Below are 20,662 nucleotides of genomic sequence, written 5' to 3'. Positions count from 1 at the left end.
GCTATAAATAAGATTTGGACTGTGTAACTAAGGAATGTTGTTCAGATGTCTATATTAGGGCTCTTTCCTCTACATTGTACTTGCTGTTCAGAACTTCATGATATATGCTTAGAACAGTTGAGTGCCTTCAAAATGTCTTCTGACTATTTTGATATCAACCTTTGGTAGTATGTTCTTTAACCAAGTTAAAATTGGCCTCTCTGAGAAGTTCAGGGTCATGCAGGTGAGCTGTGCAAGATAAGATTTGGTTAGGCAGGTGATGGCATAGAATGGACGGAGTGTTGGGGGTCATCTATCAAAATTACATGCACAATTACAAGCATCTAAACAGAAAACCTAAGAACAAGCTTAGTTCATTTGTTTTGGCTTTGGCTGTCATATCCATTTTGGTTGATTCAGCATTGTCTTTGTAAGTTGCAACCCTACACCTAAATCCTATTCTGAATATTTCTCTTGCCTCTCTTCCTAGAATTTGTATGTTTTCTTGTCTCGTGTGAGTCCCAAATATAATGATGTTATAATAAAGGTCAATTTAAGAAATCCATATTTATGCCCATCCATTTTTCCATCAGGGGGAACGGGCCCTTCATCTGATGCTGGCTGGGGATGCATGCTACGCTGTGGACAGATGATGTTGGCTCAAGCTCTCATTTGTAGACATTTGGGAAGGGGTGAGTTCCGTTTGTTCTGTGAATGGCTTCAGAGACCTCTGTAGTTTCCTTGCTGCTGTTGATTTAGCATTAGTGCTGAACTTTGGGAACACTCAGCGACAAAGCTGCAGGTCCTGAAATGTTCCGTGTAAGCTCTGAGTATGTGGTGGTACTGACAAGTTAACAAAGCCTCCCATGAGAAGGAAACAGCTGATATTTCCTTGTGACTCACTAGGCAAGAGAGTTATTTTCCTGAGGCAGAATTGATCATTGTGGCTGGTGTGCATTTACAGTTTCCATCTTTGCTATTGTTTGAGTGAGTCCTTCAAAAATGCCAGATAACAAAGGGAGCAGGAAGAAGGGTGTGGCCGTAAGTCCCTTTGCTTTCTTGAGAGCATTTAAAATATCTGTGAGTGACCTAAAGGAAGTGCCTAATGAGGGACTTGTTCTATTTTGGTTTGGGTTCTCTGAGGATATCCATTTGATGATAAATGAGTCCTTGAATTAGCTTCCATGAGAGGCTGTTTTGTTGATTAGGAACTTTCCCCAAATCATTGTTGGAACTCTTGAGTCTTACTTTCTTTATGGCATGTGCATGCTCCCTGTGAGTATCTGCAGGGGGACCTTGGCTGGATGTTAGTTCAAGTACAAGGTCATAGTCTAACTAGACATGGGAAAGAGACAGTGCAAAGTTAGGTTGCTGATCTCACTGGCCATTACTGATTAAGGTAGGGTAATGTCAGTTTCTTTTCCCCACTGTGCAGACTCACAGATCCTGCAGTGATTTTTCACAGAGGATCAAGGAAGGGCTGGGAAGGTTTTAGGGTATGGAATATCCTGTGCCTACTGTCTCTGGGCACTGTCACATGCAATTTCGATATGACAGGCAAGGAAAGCGTAGCTTATGAAAGTGAGGCAATTTACACAGAGTCGGGCAGCAAGAAAGTATAGATGGGAATAGAAAGTAGATACATTCCTTGTCCAATGATTTCTCTATACATACTTCTTGGTACAAATAATATATATTACTGATGTGAGTTCAAGGCCTTGTACTTGATCTACACCCCCCCCAACCCATTACTTTTTAATTATGATATCTCTATATATGCATATAATTTTCATCCTCTCTATTATTCTTTCTTATTTCTTTCCCTTTCTCCCATGTGGTATCAATATTAGTTCCCATCTTATTTTTGTGGTCTCACCCCACCTAGGTTCTACAAGTGAGATAAAATATGCTGTAATTGTAGAACTTTGTTTCATTTAACATGATGATCTCCAGTTCTCTTCATACTACTTAACCTTTTTCTGGTCTATAAAACACTTCATGATAACTTTTCTGAAAGCAAATCCTGGAAGTAAAGGGAGACTGAATCCCCTTCTCCCCACATACCAGGTCATCAGTCTGGTCTCAATCAACATAATAAAAGCAAGTGACAGGAAGAATTCATTTACAGATATTCTAATTATGATGAATTGCATGATCCATTTAAAAAAATCTTTTGAGTTGTTTCCTCTCCAGTCAAATTAAAATTTAAATAGAGTGTTCATTTAGCTCTGGCATCAGTGAATATTTAATGATACTTGAGCAGCCAGCTATTAAGGATTTCCCCAGACACAGACAGTTTAGTAGCTCATGAAAAGAAAGTTGCATGTGGTTCAACTTCTGAACAATGTGCTGGGTCTGAAGTTAAAGATTTAGATTTCAGAAGTTCTAGAAGCAACAAAATTCAAGAGTCTGTAGATGGCCATTGGCTTCAAATGCATCTCAGTCATTAGTTTACATTTTCTAAAACTTCAGGAGAGAAGTGTATGACTTAGAAGCAAACTAAGTCTCAGAAATCTGTCCCATTAGACCAAATTCCCAGCGATTAGAGAATGGCGGTAATGTGTCCTTTGATTATGTATTTTCTCAATTGTCTTCTGTGAGTTATGTGGCCACTGTAGGATCTGGGGGGTGGGTACATGGGACATTTTGATCTGGAGGAAACCTTAAACACATAATAGCAAAAGCATTTGTTTTTCAAAAGCTTAATATGGATTATTAAAAAGGTTGTGGAAACATGACAGCATGTAATTTCTAAAAAGCTCTCTTAGCACTGAATTGTTCATAACCCCCATAAAATATCACGTGTTAGAATAGTTCTTCTCCCCTGAGACCTTTTTGGCAACACTGCCAGATGTTAAGGATAAACACTATTTCTATCTATATGGAGATAAGACTTTGTGGCAACTGGGTTTTATGTGGATATATAGCCTGATTTTTGTGGTGATCTTTAAAGAGTAGTTGCCCATAAAGGCCTTTGTGACATAGTTTTTCTGTAATATTTATCTAGTTCCAGCCCTCGGGCCAAGTCAATTCCTTGGTCAACCTCTTGTCTAATCCTTTATACCTACTGAATCTTTGAAAGTAATCAGTTTCCAGGTGTCTTTTTTATCTAAGTGAAAAATATTTGGGAGCATTCTAACTTTATCATTTCTATCTTCTAGATGTAGTTCCTTTGTTTTCCTAGGAATTAGTAGTTGTGATAAGAATGTGGAGGAGTCATCAAAAATTAAAAATGATTTTAACCCACTTTTTTCCTCAAAAGACTGGAGCTGGCAGAAACAAAAAGAACAACCCAAAGAATACCAACGGATCCTACAATGCTTCTTAGATAGAAAAGACTGTTGCTATTCTATCCACCAAATGGGTAAGATCATAAAGTAATAGTTTCAAAGCAATACCTATACCTGACCTTTTTCTTCCTCTGCTTTATATGGAGCTCCACTAAATTATCCATTTGCTTAATTATTTATGCAAAAACAGGAGTGTGTGGCTCGTTGAAAGAGATTTTGCTAACATGTCAATTTTTTCCACATAAAAACAGCACAAATGGGTGTAGGAGAAGGGAAATCAATTGGCGAATGGTTTGGACCAAATACAGTTGCACAGGTGTTAAAGTAAGTAACAGAGTCTGGCCTTTGCCAGTTCTACCATCTCCTATGCTTTCCTCCTTAGCCAAGTAAACCTCTTACCCAGCCTAAGAAATCTCTCAGCCCCACTAAAAAGCCAACCTTCCTGCTAAGCCATCAAATATCCATAGAAATTTGCTCAGTAATTCTTTGCAATGTGTAAGTATAGACTTCCAACTTGATATATCAGGGTTGTATTCAGTGGTATCAGTATACGTGGCCATACTAGGACTCGCTCAGTATCTCATCCTATAGATGAATATTCACATGCCTGAGGATCCTTCAGAGTTAATATGATTATATGAAGGTGTGAAGGCTTAGCCAGCCTAAGAAATGGACTCTGGCCCTGTGTGGTATTTAAAAAGTTCCATCAATTCATTCAGCATTTACTTAGTACCCTTGCTGTGTAAAGGTAATTAATAGACACAGTCATGACCTCAAGGAACTTAGCACCTGCTGGAGGAGACAAACTCCAAGGGAGTTTTAGAACCAGTTTGTCCTCTCTTAGCAGGTTCAAGATACCCCAACATGATACCTTTGCAGCTGACCTGGTAAATCTCACAGTTCACATCTCACTATGATACATGAAGTGGAGAGGAGAGGTCAGGACCAACTTTGTGAATGTGAATGACTGAGTGACATTAGCACCTGTACCTGGCAGGCAATTTTACTTGTCCTCACTGTCACTAAACAAAAACTCCCTGAGGGTAGAGACTGTGCTTGTCTTGTCCATGTTGTGTCACTAGCATATAAATTGCCTGGCACATATAAGTGCTTACTAAATGCTTTTGATAAATGGATGAAATTGGTAGACAGAATCTCTAGGACCATAGTTAGGGATATGAAAATGGAGACTATCTGGTGTAGTGTGCTTCAGTTCCCAGATATTATGGTGGATCTATTCCATGTAAAGTACAGAAGGGCCCTGTTTCAATTACTAAGCAATCTTTTGTGAGCTAGCATTCTTTGGAAGTATACGTGTGCCTGGATTTTCTGGGCACCAAAGGAAAATTTATACGTTAACTCTACTTCTTGCTAACAGTGCAGCCTCCTAGAAACCACTTTCTTGCTTTAGTCAGAGGACTTTGGGGCCATTGCTGATGGTTGAATGAGAAGCTGGCAGTATTTCAGGCATTTCTGTAGCAATGAGCCCTGGGCAAGAAGTGTAAAGGATTAGAATGGCTGTGCTGAGCCCTAAATCTGGCTTCAAATAGCTTAAAATGATATTACGTAGAATTTCCTCCTTTCTTCTAAACTTAAATTCTTGAAGAATTTAAAGAGACTCTGGTTTGTCATCATGGTTTACTAACAATACCAATACTTCTTGATTTATGAAGACCATCGTAAGTTGAAAATGTCATAAAAATGTATTTAGTACACCTAACCTACTGAATATTCTAGTTTAGAAACATCCCACTGTAGAGAATGGACTATTTTCCCTTGCTGATGGAGCCTCTCAGCATTTCTAGAGAGTATAGTTCTGTTTATTGATAATCAGGAAAAAAATACCCAAGTTAGAAATTCACAGTGTGATTGCTTTTGCACTATTGGAAAACAAAACACGTCTTAAGGCAAACAGTTGAGGCTTGTCTGTCTAGTATTATTATTATTGTTAAAGATAATACATTAAAATGAGTGAAATATAAATGTAATGATAATTAAACTCTACCTGGGAGTTACTTTGGTAGAGAGAATTTTTTTTCTTTTGCTAATGGGACTAGACTTTACCCACATATTCCAGAAGTAGACACATTAAACGAGTCCTCTCAAGTTAGTAAGAGAAGAAGAAGAAGGTAAGGGACAAATAGGTTGGTGCTTTACTCAGACCTCAGATAATCTCTTTTTAAAAAGAATTTTGTTTTTGATGTCCCTTGAAGTCTTGCGATTTGGCATGCTATCTCCCTTCAGCTCCTGACTAGTCATTAGTTACAGCCATCTATCATATAAGTCTCCTAGAGTGGCATTCCCAGTGCAACTAAGAGTCCTGTTTTCCTGGGTCTCATTTCCCATATTATTTATGCTCCTAAATGCACACATATATACATATATGCATACATGTATGTATATATAGTTTTAAGTATTGAGTGTTTGGATGGAACCTGCCTCACAAGCACTTCTACCACTGATCTCCGTGTGTGTGTGTGTGTGTGTGTGTGTGTGTGTGTGTGTGTGTGTGTATTTCTTTTGCTTTTTTTTTGAGACAAGGTTTCACTATGTAGTAAACTGGCTATGTAGTGAGACTTTGGCCTCATCCTCATAATTGTCCTGCCTCAGCCTCCTGAGTGCTAGGATTACAGCATGCACAGCCATGTTTGGTCACAAATCCATATTTTTAATGAAAGTTTTCCTTTTCTTTCCCTTTTTTTTTTTTTTTTTTTTACAAAAGTAAGCAATAATTCAGAATATCATTTATTTAAGGAAGCAATATCTCTTGATTTTTGGGAACAGATGCATGGATAACTTTCTCAGGCAGTAGGAGTACCATTGTGAAATAGCATCTTCTTTTTCTTCAAGTTGAGTTATTGTGAATCTATGTCACTGTCAATGTCCCTGAATATGGAAAATCCCAGAACTCTGATAGAAAAGCCAAGATTATCTTAAGCACAGCTTCTCTGTTAGTATTTGGCAACATTAGGAACATTAGGAAGCTGGCCCTGCTTCTTGCTGATATTTCCACCTTCCCTTAAATGTGACTTCATTGTACATTGCTTTGCAGAAAACTTGCTTTATTTGATGAATGGAATTCCTTGGCTGTTTATGTTTCAATGGATAACACAGTGGTCATTGAAGATATAAGTGAGTCCCCAGCCTATTTACCTTTCTGATTGGTAGGTGATGAGCTCCTACTTTGCCATTTAGAAGTCTGGGATGTAAACAATCTGTGACTTGCTCTACCAGGTCAGGGGAACCTAGAGGAGCAAGAGCTCTGGTTCTCTTCCCTTCCAGATTTCTGAAAGGTAGAATATTTGTTGTCCCTCAAAGAGGCATCACTCTCCTAGCAGGAGCCAGGAAGTGTGTATACTCTGTTAAACCACCAGAAGATGGCTCTGAAAGGCCCTGTCCTCTAGCCAGCCATTTCTTGCTACATTAGGGAAGCCCAAAGACACAGTCCCTTTCTCAAAGTTCTGTGCAGACTAGTTGAGAAGTGAGATTTCTCATAACAAGCCATGATTATCTCTTTGGAGCTAAGCAAGTGCTCACTGAGCAGCAAGAAGAGCATGAGGCTGAAGGAATGGCCTGGCCTTCCTGCGGAAAGTAGGGCTGCTGTGCCCTGGTGACAGAGGGGATGTCTTCTAGACGGGTGCCTGACATATGAAGTCTGTATTAGCTTTATCTTTAGAGTGATTCCTTGTACTAGATGCTCTGACTCACCCAACTGTTTGGCCTTCTGTTTCTAGAAAAAATGTGCTGTGTTCCTCCCTTGGGTGCCAATGCAGCTGGTGAGAATCCTCCTGATTTTGTGACTGCTTCTAACCAGAGTCAAGGCATCTCTGCCTTCTGCCCAGCCTGGAAACCCCTGCTGCTCATTGTGCCCCTTCGTCTGGGCATAAACCAAATCAATCCTGTGTATGTTGATGCATTCAAAGTAAGTCATTCATTTTCCTGAGCCCATTGCTGCCTGCCCAGCCCATCACACCACCATGTCAACACAGAGATCCGTGAGCAGCAGTCCACAAGTGAGTTGAGAATCTTGCGTTCTCTTTCCCTCCAGGAGTGTTTTAAGATGCCACAGTCTTTAGGGGCATTAGGAGGAAAACCAAATAACGCCTATTATTTCATAGGATTCTTAGGTAAGAAAGGATGAATCACAAGTAAGTTGTCATGGGTAGGGGAGGGTATGGGATTAAGGTGTGCCTGGGAGGCCTGATGGTTCCAGTGAATGGGCCACTGTCAAGCCCAAGGAAACTAACTTCTAGTCAAGTTATTTTTCTGTCTCCAACCTGATCTATAGAAAGTCATGTTTCCTGTGTGTGAAGGAAAGCAGGTCTCTTTAGTGTCTTCACTTTCTTGTCTTGACAAGATGGTGGGCTGCAAGTTTCAAGTATTGTTTCACAAGTATTCTTTCTACTGCCTGTAGTAGTGTTGGGCAGTGGGGTCACAGTCTTTTGATTTTGCTGATGTCCTTCTTGGAGTTCAGCAACTAGGTTAGGAGCATCTTCTGTCTTTCTTTGCCTCTGTGGCTGGGCCTGCTGGTTCATTGTTCAGAGTGGTGATGGGTTGGAAATCAGAGGAGGCAAAGATAGAACTGTCAATTTCCCATTAGTTGTGTGTATGCCTAAGAACCACTAACCTTTGGATACTAATCAGTAACTAACCTTCCATTCTCTACATAGAGTAGTGCCCTTGGAAATCTAGCCCTTACTCATTTACAGTGACCAGAGATATTTAAGGCCCTTCCATACATGGTGAGCAAGCTCAGTCTTCCTGAACTTTTCTGTGCACATATCTCTTTGAGGGACTATTAGAATGCACACCTAATAGGTCAGGATGCTGCTGAGATTTGATTATCTAACTAGATGGTGCTGATGCTGCTTGTGCATAGACATCACTTTGAGAATGCCTGCTTGATGTTGAACAGCATGAGCAAAGGAGTGATGAGGCCAGGGATGTTTGGTACTGGATACCTCATGCAAGAATGGAGTAGTCAGACTCTGGGTCCCAAAGAAGTTATTAGCTTAGATAGATTTGATAGGCAAGAAGAGCCAGAGCACTTATGAGGAAATAGTAGGCAGCTATTTATCTTTTGGAGATTTGGGGATGTGAGGTGTGAGGTCGACAGACTAATCTGGCTTTGTATACCAGTCTCCCACTTGCTAATGGTGTGACTGCAGGAAGGCATATCAACTCTTTCAGTCTCAGGTCCTCCTATGGTTAACAACTGACTTACCATCGGGCCATCTCATATAGTACTCAGTAAAAGATGGCTCCACTCAACACTTTTCCTTTCTTAGTTCTTTTTGTCTTCAGGGTTGGTGTTGCTTGCCATACAGCTGCCTCTTCTGCCATCTATTGGTTAATTATAAGAGCTACAACTAAATGGTAAATCGAGTCCTTGGCAGCTTTTTTATTTTTGATCCTTTTTGTGCCAGTCCTGGGGCTTGAACTCAGGGTCCTGGGTGCTGTCCCTGACCTTTCTTGCTCAAGGATAGTGCTTGACCACTTTAACCACAGATCCACTTCTGGCTATTTTGGGTGGTTAAGTGGAGATAAGAGTCTCATGAACTTTCTTGCCCAGGCTGACTTTGAACAGTGATCCTCATCTCAGCCTCCTGAGTAGTTAAGATTATAGGCATGTGCAGTGGAATTTTGTAGGTAAAAAAACTAGTATTTGGAGTTAAGTACACTCAGATGCCCCCTTTTGCTAAAAGTTTGGGTTCCTGTCAAAGAAAATGTTGCCAAAACATAGTTCTCTATATCCATGATTTCCCCATCCATGAATCTGACCATTATTTAAGAAAAGAAATTTCATATATATATTTTCCTTTTCATTCATAACACAACATCTCTGTGATCTAGAGACTGTTATTTGCATTTTACATCTAGGGAAATGAATAGTAAGAGAGAATGGTTTTCCAAGGTTGCTCAGCTATAAAGTCGTGAAACTAGGTTGATTCCAATTTGGTCATCTCTGCCTACCACACTTCATTGCTTCCCTGAAGTCCTCCTGTCTAGGGGGAAGTTGGAGACACTCCAGGTGTGGGAGGCTGTGGCTAGGTGAAACACTGGCTGTCATGCATTACCTGCGTCAACAGAAGCAGCTGTGTTTGCTGCACTTGGGCACAGGTTGACACGTGGAGATTAGTTCATTAGCCTTGTCTCTACAGATAGCTGGCCAACCTGCTTCATCTCCCTGAATATCAGTAGAGACTTTTAGTTTGTCTCTACATCAATTCTAGGACTTTGCACAGCCTCTACTCTATCCCTTGTATATACTCTCAGTAAAGCAGCAGCTTGCAATACAAGCTGTAACACGCACACACACACACACACACACACACACACACACACAAAGATATGATCATAGACAAAGAAGCTATTATTATTCACAGTACCTTACCTCAAAACACTCCAGCAAATGTCTTGGTTCTATTCTTACCCTAGCTGTTATCTTGTCCACAACTTATTTTCTCCTCTTACTTTCCTATTACACATCTTGGTTACTGGTTTAGTGGGATTGGAGGTTATTTTGATATTGTTTATCTCATTCACCTTGTTCTAGGGGGAATATGTAACTTGATGTTCATAAAGAAAATCATATGGAGGCACTGGTTTTTATATCTCAATCCCATATTTGTAGGGGAATATTTTTATTTGAAGTAAGATACTTCTATGATCACTTTGTATTATTGCTATTGCATTGCATTTCACATAGGTAGAAACTTCTTGTTTTTGTAATACCCTGTGAGTTGGTTAGAAATGGTGTGATAATCCCAAATTGGAACCAAGAACATGGGAGAAAGAGTGAATTAACTGGTTTGACTTTCATGAAAAAATTTTATCATACAGCAGGAACATATACTTTGCCACCAGAGCAGATGTTGGCAGAATAGATGTGCCCTCCTGGGAGCCATTCCAGGGAAGGTCTTTAGGGCATTCTCTTTCTTGACATAGTTGAGGATACAGAGACTCAATCAGATGACCTCAGACTTGGAGAGTGACATGTGCTTCCCCTTTAGGTTCTTCTATCCCCTAAGCAATAGGAACTCTCTATTCTTTAAATATGAGTTCAAGGTTGAAATTTTATTATCTCAAACTCTTTCCAGGTCATTTGAGGATAAGCCTGTTCTCTTGTATGTGAAAGACGGTTATTCCAGACTGGGGGTGAAGCTCAGTGGTAGAGCACTTGCCTATCATGTGCAAGGCCCTGGGTTACATCCTAGCACCACAGAACAGTCATTTTCCAGTAAGATTTCCCAGTGACATGCATCTGTGCTGATATTAATGTAACAAAAGCAGTGCTTTGTGACAGGAATTGACTATCTTGCTTATAGTGAATATAACCTTCTTGCTAATCGAGACTAGGAACGAACTCATTGAATTTTAAAAAATTAATTTATTTATTGTCAAAGTAATGTACAGAGGAGTTACAGTTTCATATGTAAGGCAGTGAGTACATTTCTTACCAAACTTGTTACCTCCTCAGCTCATTGAATTTTTGTGTCTGGCAATTTAGCATCCCTGTTCCATGTGGGTAGAATTTCTTTTGTAGGCCAAGTGTATTGCTGAGCATAGATGATATAAAGATGTTTTCCAATGTCGAAAGAGGCAGAAAATGCCCCAGTTAGCACTTGGGCAAACAACCTAATGACTACTGTCGTCTCTTTGCTACTGCTGCTCACCGAGCCTGCCATGTCATCTGCAGTATCCCATTCCCTCCTTTCTCCAAACCTGTCACTTTCTGCTTTTGGACTTGGACTTTGAGGAGATGTAAGAGCTAGGGAAAATCTTTTCTTTTAATGATTAGATTTTTTTCAAGCATGCTCATTTGGCTTCAGGCTTCCTGTCATCTCATTGTCATTGTCACCAGGGAAGGGTTAGGAGAAGCAGGAGGCCTCCTCTCCAGGATAGCAGTGGAACAGGGCCAGTGGGCTTCAGAGTTTAAGCATATTTTGTCCAATCAGGTAATGAGCTCATCTTCCTGGACCCTCATACAACTCAGACCTTTGTTGACACTGAGGAAAATGGAACTGTTGATGACCAGACTTTTCATTGCCTGCAGTCCCCACAGCGAATGAACATCCTCAACTTGGATCCATCTGTTGCACTGGTAGGTAGCTAAAGGTTAGGTGTACTGGAAAATAGACCATCCTGTTACCAATTGGTTCCCTGGGAGCTTTCCAAGTTGTCAAGTAGCATGACAAGTGTGTGTTTATTTCCCATCCTTGTGGGAGGCATCATGATGTATTGAACTAGGCAAGGGAAGGAAAGAAAATGAAATGGAAATGGAAGGGATGGGAAATGAGTTAGAGCTAAGGTTTTCCACTTACTGGTTGTAGAGTTAGAGCCATTTAATCTTTGTGATCTTCAGTCTTCTCATCTGTCTACAATGAGGAAACAAAAGTTCCTTCCTAGCAGGGGCGCATGAGGTGCAGTATGTGTAAGATACTAGCATTGGACCTAATGCATTGTAAACATTCTATGTATGTTATTACTAGTAGTACCAACTTGTCTGCTTTTTCTTCTTGTCCTCAAACTATGCTTCACACAGGAGTAAGGTGGGACATGAGAAAGGATGGAGAAGGGGTTAAATCCCCCTACATGGACAGTGCCTATTTCTTGTTTTTCAAGCACATTAATGTGACTTTATTTGAAATCATAAAAATTTAGAGACTGTTTTTAGAGAAATGATTAAAAGAATTCGAATTTAACATAGACTTTTTTTTTTTTTTTTTTTTTTGGTCAGTCCTGGGCCTTGGACTCAGGGCCTGAGCACTGTCCCTGGCTTCTTTTTGCTCAAGGCTAGCACTCTGCCACTTGAGCCACAGCGCCCCTTCTGGCCATTTTCTGTATATGTGGTGCTGGGGAATTGAACCCAGGACCTAATGTATACGAGGCGAGCACCCTTGCCACTAGGCCATATCCCCAGCCCCTAACGTAGACTTTTAAAGAATATTTTGAAATGTTAATAAAATAATGAAGCACACATGGTATGTCCAAGTACAACAAAAAACATTAGGATTCCAATTTTACTTATAAATGAGGCACAGGTATGTAAATGAATACACACTGATGTGCAATGTACTAGGCTATTAGCAGTCATTATATTTAAATAGAAGGTTTAACAGCATATATGCTTGTATTCTTTGTTCTTCAGCTTATTTCCTAAGTAGTTTATTTAAGCCAGGCACTGGTGGCTCGTGCATGTAATCCTAGGTAGTCAGGAGGCTGAGGTCTGAGGATTGCAGTTCAAAGCCAGCCTGAGTAGGAAAACTCCATGAAACTCTTTTCTCCAAGCTGTAAGTTGGGCTGTGGCTCAAGTGGTAGAGTGCTAGCCCTGAACAAACAAAGCTTAGAGATAGTGCCCAGGCCCTGCGTTGGAGCCTTAGGACCAAGTGCCCATTTCTTGATGTACATAATGCAAGAAGTTGCAAGATTTCCTCTGGACGTATGATTATGATAAACACACACAGTCAATACTGGGCATCTGTCTGTGATGTAGCCAGTGGTTCTGAGGCCTGTTTGCTTTCTCTCTTCCCATGTGACCCAAATATCAGAGTTGAGAAGAGACAGAGCTGTGACAGAGATGAGAGTCTCCCTCTTGTTTTAAACCAGTATTCTACTACTATGGAATGGCTGTAAGGATGGTGAAGGGGATTCCTGGTTTTCTCTCTCCTAGTACATAGTTTTTGAAGATCAAAGACATTATTTCAAGTATTACCTCTAGTGAAAAGTACTGTTTGTCCTTTGTTCATTTAAAACATATTCTGTATCCTAGGTCTTTGTGCACAGAATATGGTAGAACTAACCTCTTGCTGTGGAAACTGATCTCCAAGTTCAACAATCTCACAGCACGAAGGAAAAGGGACTGGAATGGAGAAGGACAGGCAGTATGAGTCAGAGAAACAGGAGGAGAATGAGAGTGAGAGCGAGTGAATGACAATATGTATGACCACAGGAGGCAATGTGAGAGAAAGCCAGCTAGTCTTTCTCCATCACTAGGAAGATATATCCAAAGAAAGTGACCCATGTCCTAAGTCTGATCAACAACTATCCTGTGCAATACAAAGGGAAATACTAAATTATGTCCTTTTGTTTTACCCAAGGGATTTTTCTGCAAAGAAGAAAAAGACTTTGATAGCTGGTGTAGCCTTGTTCAGAAGGTAAAGATGTATGATTTTCTTAATCTTAAAAGAATGAAAGCTACTCAGTAATTCCTTTTCTGTGTGTGCTAGTAGTAGGACTTGAATTCATGACCTCGATGCTGTCCCTTAGATTTTTTTTTCTCGAGGCTGGCACTCTACCACTTGAGCTACAGATCCACATGTATCGTTTCGGTGATGAATTGGAGATGACTCTCACTGATTTTCCTGCTTAGGTTGGCTTTGGACTCTGATTCCCAGATCTCAGCCTGAGTAGCTAGGATTACAGGTATGAGCTACCGCCAGGCAATGAATCCGTTTAAAGATTGTTCTGCATAGTAACATAAATCTGGTCTGATAAGATTTAACTGCAAGAGAACAAAACTAAGGGAACTGTAGGGGTGGCCCAAGTGGTAGAATGCTACCCATGAGAGAAAATGCTAAGTGAGAGCACAAATCCCAGTACCACCACAAAAAAAAGGAAAAGGAAATTAAAGTAACAAAGAAACTATCAGGAGAAAATAATTGTGCATAGCACACAGAAATGAAGGAAATATTTTGTTTTGAGCATGTTTGATGCCAGACAAATGAGTCTTAGTGATGCAATTTAATGTTTCATCTCATTGAGGCCTATGAGTCATATGAAACAGTCTGGTAATACTCTATCACTTTCACATAAAATACCAAAGTAAAACTGCCCAATAGAGTAAAGAAATTCTTGTTTTCCCTATTCACAATATGAGATGGTTAAAGAAACTAAAATATTTTTTTCTGTCTAGTGGCTCTTTTCCATTAATGCATTTCATTATTGATGCTTTCAAGGGCTTTCCCTTCTATTAGCTGCCTCATTTATGTAAAATATAGATTCACAACAACTTAAAAAGACCACAACTTTTAGAATTCATATAGAAGCATTCTTTCTTTGTGTGGTCATGTGGAAATGGAATTATTTCACTATTTTAGTAATCTGCTGACTTATCTGTGTATCTCATTATCAGCCCTTACTACATGCCCAGTGGTTGAAAGATACTGATAAATGCTTATAGTACATATACTAAGGAATGAAACAAGAAGATTAGCATGGTCCCTGCAAAAGGAGGACGTGCAAATTTGTGAAGTGTTCTCCTATCTCATATTCTCCCAAACAGAAGGATTTGGAGAGATTAAATACCAGGGCCTTGTAAAAAAAAGGGAGGGAAGATTTTTCTTCACAAGTAAATGAATGATGGATATTAATATCCCTAGTTGGATCTGAACCCTGGGTAACAATTTGCTGAAACATTTTTTTATGCAGGATTATTTTTAAAGATAACACTTAACATTCCACAGTGCAGCAACACTGTATGATAGATATCAAAATTAAAAACAAAATGACAATTTTATAAGACTCTCATTTAAATTAGGACATACACTTTAAATGTTGGATTATAAATGAAACCATGCTAATGTGTACCAGTATTCTTTTGGGGAATATTTAATTTAATTCAGTGACAGTATTTTAGAACCAGTACTTCAGGAACAACTCATATGAGGTGGGCCTGTGCAACTGTCAGAGTATCTGAGGCTCAGGATGGAGTTCTGGGCTCCATCAGCTAATGACCTAGACTAACGTCAGCTGAGGTCTTCCAATGGTTCAAGGACAGAATGGGTGTATTTGTTAGGCATTTCTCCACCTGTCAATCATTAAGCCACTCTCAGGGCTTGGGCTCACTGATGGTCAATTGGACAGAATTATCCTGCAGTATGTGGCTCTGCAGTATTTACAACTATGTCTGTGTCTCCACAGGAAATTCTGAAGGAAAATTTAAGGATGTTTGAATTAGTTCAGAAACATCCATCACACTGGCCTCCATTTGTGCCTCCATCGAAGCCAGAAGTGACAACCACTGGGGCAGGTAAGCTGATGCTTGAGGACTCTCAGACAGCAGATTTCAATAAAGCAACTATAGCTCACGCTTTCTGTGGAAAGCAAAATTTCTACTTGGCTGGGCTGAAGGAATGCTGTTTCTGATTATTTTAGAAGAGTTGATTTCTGCCAATTTCAAAGACTAATAAAAAAGGGCATTAGCTCAGTGCCAAAGTTCTATGCAACATCAAGATAAATTGACTTTTTTAATGCTATGGTTCAGAATAACAAATTAGAGAGCATGGGTTATTCAAAAGGTACCTGGATGCCAGACATGCTGGTATATGTCTATCATCCCAACATTCTGAAACGTGAAGCAAGAGGACCCAAGTATAGACCAGCCCGGGATACGTAAGAAAACCTTTTCTCAACAAATAAAAAACAAATCAAAAAATTCCTCCAGGCTCCCACTAAGGGCTTACAGTCTTGGATCACTATGACCAGGTGCATGCAATGGATCTGCGTATTTTGAGTCTTTATGGAAAAATTTTAATACTTGACAGTAGTTGTAATTTTAAGTCTCATCAAAAAGGCCTTACTTAGCTAGTGCTGGTGGCTCAGGCCTGTAATCCTAGCTACTCTGGAGGCTAATATCTGAAGATCATGTTTCAAAGCCAGCTGGGGCAGGAAAGTCCATGAGACTCTTATCTCCAATTAACCACTAGAAAACTGGAAGTGGAGCTGTGGATCAAAGTGGTTAGAGTACTATCCTTGAGGGGAAAAAAGCTCAAGGACAATGCCCAGGCCCTGAGTTCAAGCCCTATGACCCATAAAAAGGTCTTTCTTTAGCAAAGTGATGAAAACGTGTAGTCTTAATGACTGAAAAATGTTGATTGAGCATATCAGTCCAACTGTCAAACTTTGCCACTTTCTTCTTTCTGTATTCTGATAGAATTCATTGATTCTACTGAACAACTGGAGGACTTTGACCTGGAAGAAGATTTTGAGATTCTAAGTGTGTAGAATAGTGGGAACTCAATTTGAAGTTCTGTCTTCCATCTGGCACCACAGGAACATAAACTTGTTACATAAAACTTTTCTAGTCAGCAAGTGCCTGATATGCCAACAGCATACAAACTCAATAGCAATCATGACTGAGCCAACTAGCCATTCTCAGAAAACAAACAAATGATACCAATTCTTCCCAGAAAGAAATAGTACAATCATGGAGTCTAGGAACAAAATGATTAGGAGTCCCTTCGTTCCTAGTTTGTCATACATGGCTACAAGTCTTCCATGACTGAAATGAGAATGTTTGCAAATCACCCAGCAGCTCCCATCTCACTTCATCAGCAGCAGATGAGAGATGGTCATGTTGGTGTTCATCCTTTCAGGTGTGACCTCTTGGGAGCTAAATACTAAAAAGCAACCTGTTCTCTTGCTCAAATAATGAAGTAACTGAATCAGGGAGAAAAAAATGTTCTTAAATTATTTGAATATGTATTTTAAGTAATTATAATTTATATCAAAATATTTGTCAAAAATGATTTCAAATATTCACTTCTTGATTGTCTTCCTATTTGGAGGAAGCTTTGTATTTGATAGGTCATTGTCTCCATCCTTGTGGACACTTCTGTCAGATGTTACCTTGTCCTTCAATCAAATCATGATCACTGAAATTAGAAGTCAGAAAATTTCTTTTCTGTAAAAAGTCAGATAGTTAATATTTTAGATTTTTCAGATCATGTGGCCTCTGTCAGAATTACTCAATTCTGGGCAAAAGCAGCCATAAACAACATGCATGCAACTGACCATGGCTGTAATCCAACAAAACTTTATTTACAAAAACAAGTGGAGGGCTGGGGATATAGCCTAGTGGCAAGAGTGCCTGCCTCGGATACACGAGGCCCTAGGTTCGATTCCCCAGCACCACATATACAGAAAACGGCCAGAAGCGGCGCTGTGGCTCAAGTGGCAGAGTGCTAGCCTTGAGCGGGAAGAAGCCAGGGACAGTGCTCAGGCCCTGAGTCCAAGGCCCAGGACTGGCCAAAAAAAAAAAAAAAAAAAAAAAACAAACAAGTGGAAAGCTGGACTTGGCCTTGCCAATTTCTCACTACGATGGTAGACTTTTGTTTGAGGAATTAAAAATAAATCTTGTTTGAATTATATTCTGTGTTGGTTGACAGCCATATTTAGTAAAAAGTGTTCATGTGGTGACATTTAATCTGTGATTAAACACAATTCCAAACCATTTTAGGAGTGGTAACTTTCCTGTTTTGAAGTATGTGTTCATCATGTCCAGAAGTATATTCCTATTTTTCTCTCTTACCCTCTTCTCTTTGGATTTCATATGGGTCTCCACCCGAACACAGGAAGCTAATATCTGGGGTTCGGAAGGTGGCACCAATCAAATCACTTGTTACTTTAGGTTCTGTGTTATGTCCTTTTCTTTAATAGAAAACATATTACAGGTATTCAAAATTCAGGTGTAAAATACTATTCAGTGTAAGGTATTTCCTTCTAATAGGTCAGCTCCCGTTTCTGAAAACCCCCAATATTTCTTATTTGTTCTCACAGAAGATATGTTATATGCATATATAAATATATGTATATGTTTAAATATATTCATACATATCAAATATAGGCATACACATACTTTCTTTACTATTTATCTATTTTATCTAAAAAAGATCCTGAGGTAACAGAAGTATGGAAACTCCTTTCTAGTGTAGCAAGTGCTGGATTTAAAGGTAGTTGTAGGCTTATCTTCAGGCACACTCTAGGTCTGCTAGCCAGCAGACGATTCTTACTTCCCTTTGTCTTTGATCATTTTCGAAGTTGTTCTTGCCTCAGTCATTCATTACAGAGTGCAGTGAGAAGGGATAGCAGGAGAGTTTGCATGAAAAAAAGGTCAAGTCAAAAGTTAGATTTCATTCATTTTATTTGCAATTTACAAAGCCAACACCATGTTTATTAGTCAGCTAAGAGGTGACAGTGACAATAGTTTGGATTATACTGAGTATGTCTTGTCTGTGTTGGCACAGTTTACATAATACTTAAGGAAACAGAATCTCCTGAAAGGAAGTACATTATGTCAACATACAGTATTCTGGGAAACTGGTAATTAAAACAAATCCCCCGAAACAAAATACAATGTACATAATAGGCAACTCAGGCCATGCTTGAGGACTGCGAATGAGAAGTGTGTGCTAGACTTTTATGAGGTCTTAACAACATATTAAAGCAGTTTAAAAGGCTACCTGTGAAAGAGTAGCTGGATAACCATTTGAATAGGGAGTCTCAGCCTCAGAATGCAAAGGATTCAACACATGGCAGGTTTGATTTGCCACATGGACACATCTGGACGGCATTTGGAATACATAGGGACTTGTAAGCAATGGGTCCATGGGATTTTCCTTTCTATTCCTGGAGTCAGTGACAAAAGTCACCTCTATCCTGGGCCAAGAAAAATGAATAGTTCTCATTTGCATGTATGGACCTGGCCCCATTTGTTGCATCCCCTTGTGTACTTTAGACCAGCCAGGCCAGGTTCTCTGCTTCTAGAGGAGTAGAAAACTAATCAGGAGGGGCTGGGAATATGGCCTAGTGGCAAGAGCGCTTGCCTCGTATACCTGAAGCCCTGGGTTCGATTCCCCAGCACCACATATATAGAAAATGGCCAGAAGTGGCGCTGTGGCTCAAGTGGCAGAGTGCTAGCCTTGAGCAAAAAGAAGCTAAGGACAGTGCTCAGGCCCTGAGTCCAAGGCCCAGGACTGGCAAAAAAAAAAAAAAAAAAGAAAAGAAAAAGAAAAGAAAACTAATCAGGAGGAGGTGATTTGGTTGGGACTATGAAGTTAATGGGTCCTTCTCAGCTCCTGGCTCTCTAACCTCTGTATGCAATATGGAGCACAATCTTGCTCACTCTGGAGAGAGTCAAAGCTTCACCAGGGTTACAGCTTGGCACCCCTGCCAGTTCTGCTGCCTCCCTAGACAAGGCCTTCAGTAATGACAGCTGACCTTATATAGACTTGAGATTTCCATGACAGTTCAGCCAGACATTTTTCTTTAATGTGGAAACATTAGGTTCTGACTTAAGCCAAATAATATGGATATAAAGTGGACCTCTGGACATATCAGCTACACTGAAGAGCTTACTGAGCAAGGCAATAAGGAGAGCTAACAGAAAATGGTGACTCTAGGGCTGGCTATATGGGTGGCTCAAGTGGTAGAGCACTGGTCTAGCATCCCAGTACCACCAAAAAAAAAGAAAAGAAGAAAGAAGAAAGAAAGAAAGAAAGGAAGGAAGGAAGGAAGGAAGGAAGGAAGGAAGGAAGGAAGGAAGGAAGGAAATGATGACCCAGCAAATCTTTCTGAGGTATCCATGAATACATAGGCAAACATCCAAATGGAATAATAGCACCAGGTTGCTGGAGACAGGACAATAAGGCCCAGCTATTGGGCTTGAGGGCTGGGGTGTCTAGGGTCTGGTTGTTCAGTCCAATCTATTTGACAGGTAGGCACAAGAGCTGAGGCCTTCCTTCCACAGATTGTTAAACTTCTGAGGTGACCCCCGGGCAGGGAAGGGTAGGGCAGGGGCAGCATGGCGGGCACCACCCTACAGGCTTTTCATACACACCTGGCAGCGGCTTACCCGGGTGTGTAGCTGCCCAGTTTTCAGTGTCTCAGACACAGGATCTTCTCGAAACTGCTGCCTCTCCTCCACCGTGGTCAGCCAGAAACTGTACTTGTTGGCAAAGTAGTGGCAGGTGCCTTGGGCGCCGCTGCACTCGATGAAAGGCGTAGCCCTGAAGTCCTCGAGGCAGGAGCCTGGGGAAACCAGGGACTGGCCACCCCCCTCAGCCCCAGCGGCAGTGTGCTGAAACGACAGGAGGCACGTGTGGGAGCTGCACCTGGCTAACACTGGAGATGCTGCCCACTAAGTGGCTCCAGGAGAGCACATGCATCCCTTTCATAAGTACCAGTCCTTGGGCCCACAAAGCTTGAAGGGAAGACATTGCCTCTCATACCCTAGATCAGCCTCTCTCCTATATACTTGGTGACCTCACAAAGCCACATTGTGACCATGTCTCAACCTTTGTTTCTTCAATTGTTCCTGTCCCATTGAGTTCACATGTATGTCCCCCCCCCCATACTGCCCTGATTTCCATGAACAAATAAAATATGGATTAAGCAAAACTCACTAGCAGCTGAGATTGGTGACATGTAATATTTGGGAGGCAGAGACAGAAGGTTTGTGAGTTTGAAGCCAGTGCTGGCCAAGTTACCAAGACTCTGTCTCAGAAATCAAATACAAAGAAAAGGACTATGGGTGTGGTTCCAGTGGTAGAGCACTTGAAAAGCAAGTTTCTGAGGCTTTCTAATCAATAATGAAATTAAAAAGTTAAACTCAG

General features: G+C 40.5%; 2 protein-coding genes and 1 pseudogene across 3 annotated transcripts in view; 2 read left to right on the top strand and 1 right to left on the bottom strand.

Moving 5' to 3' along the window:
- Atg4a (autophagy related 4A cysteine peptidase) overlaps positions 1 to 17,102 on the top strand; it is a 45,359-nt gene extending 28,257 nt beyond the window's left edge. The window contains exons 4-13 of the mRNA XM_048336451.1: positions 573 to 671; positions 3,242 to 3,343; positions 3,521 to 3,593; positions 6,322 to 6,401; positions 7,004 to 7,191; positions 7,318 to 7,396; positions 11,228 to 11,373; positions 13,370 to 13,426; positions 15,192 to 15,300; positions 16,204 to 17,102. Of these exons, the coding sequence (XP_048192408.1) occupies positions 573 to 671; positions 3,242 to 3,343; positions 3,521 to 3,593; positions 6,322 to 6,401; positions 7,004 to 7,191; positions 7,318 to 7,396; positions 11,228 to 11,373; positions 13,370 to 13,426; positions 15,192 to 15,300; positions 16,204 to 16,274 (1,004 nt within the window). The 3' untranslated portion in view covers positions 16,275 to 17,102. The remainder of the gene's footprint in view (positions 1 to 572; positions 672 to 3,241; positions 3,344 to 3,520; positions 3,594 to 6,321; positions 6,402 to 7,003; positions 7,192 to 7,317; positions 7,397 to 11,227; positions 11,374 to 13,369; positions 13,427 to 15,191; positions 15,301 to 16,203) is intronic.
- On the top strand, positions 14,442 to 14,537 carry LOC125344380 (annotated as a pseudogene).
- Positions 17,103 to 19,603: 2,501 nt separating the features above from the next.
- Col4a6 (collagen type IV alpha 6 chain) overlaps positions 19,604 to 20,662 on the bottom strand; it is a 287,163-nt gene continuing 286,104 nt past the window's right edge. For both annotated transcript variants that reach the window (XM_048336449.1, XM_048336450.1), the window contains one exon: positions 19,604 to 20,127. In XM_048336449.1, coding sequence (XP_048192406.1) covers positions 19,867 to 20,127 — 261 coding nt within the window. In that variant the 3' untranslated portion in view covers positions 19,604 to 19,866. The remainder of the gene's footprint in view (positions 20,128 to 20,662) is intronic.

Source organism: Perognathus longimembris, chromosome 28, assembly GCF_023159225.1.
Source record: "Perognathus longimembris pacificus isolate PPM17 chromosome 28, ASM2315922v1, whole genome shotgun sequence".
NCBI lineage: Eukaryota > Metazoa > Chordata > Mammalia > Rodentia > Heteromyidae > Perognathus > Perognathus longimembris.
The sequence above is the reverse complement of the archived record's forward strand: the minus strand, read 5'-3'. Positions and strand labels throughout refer to the sequence as shown.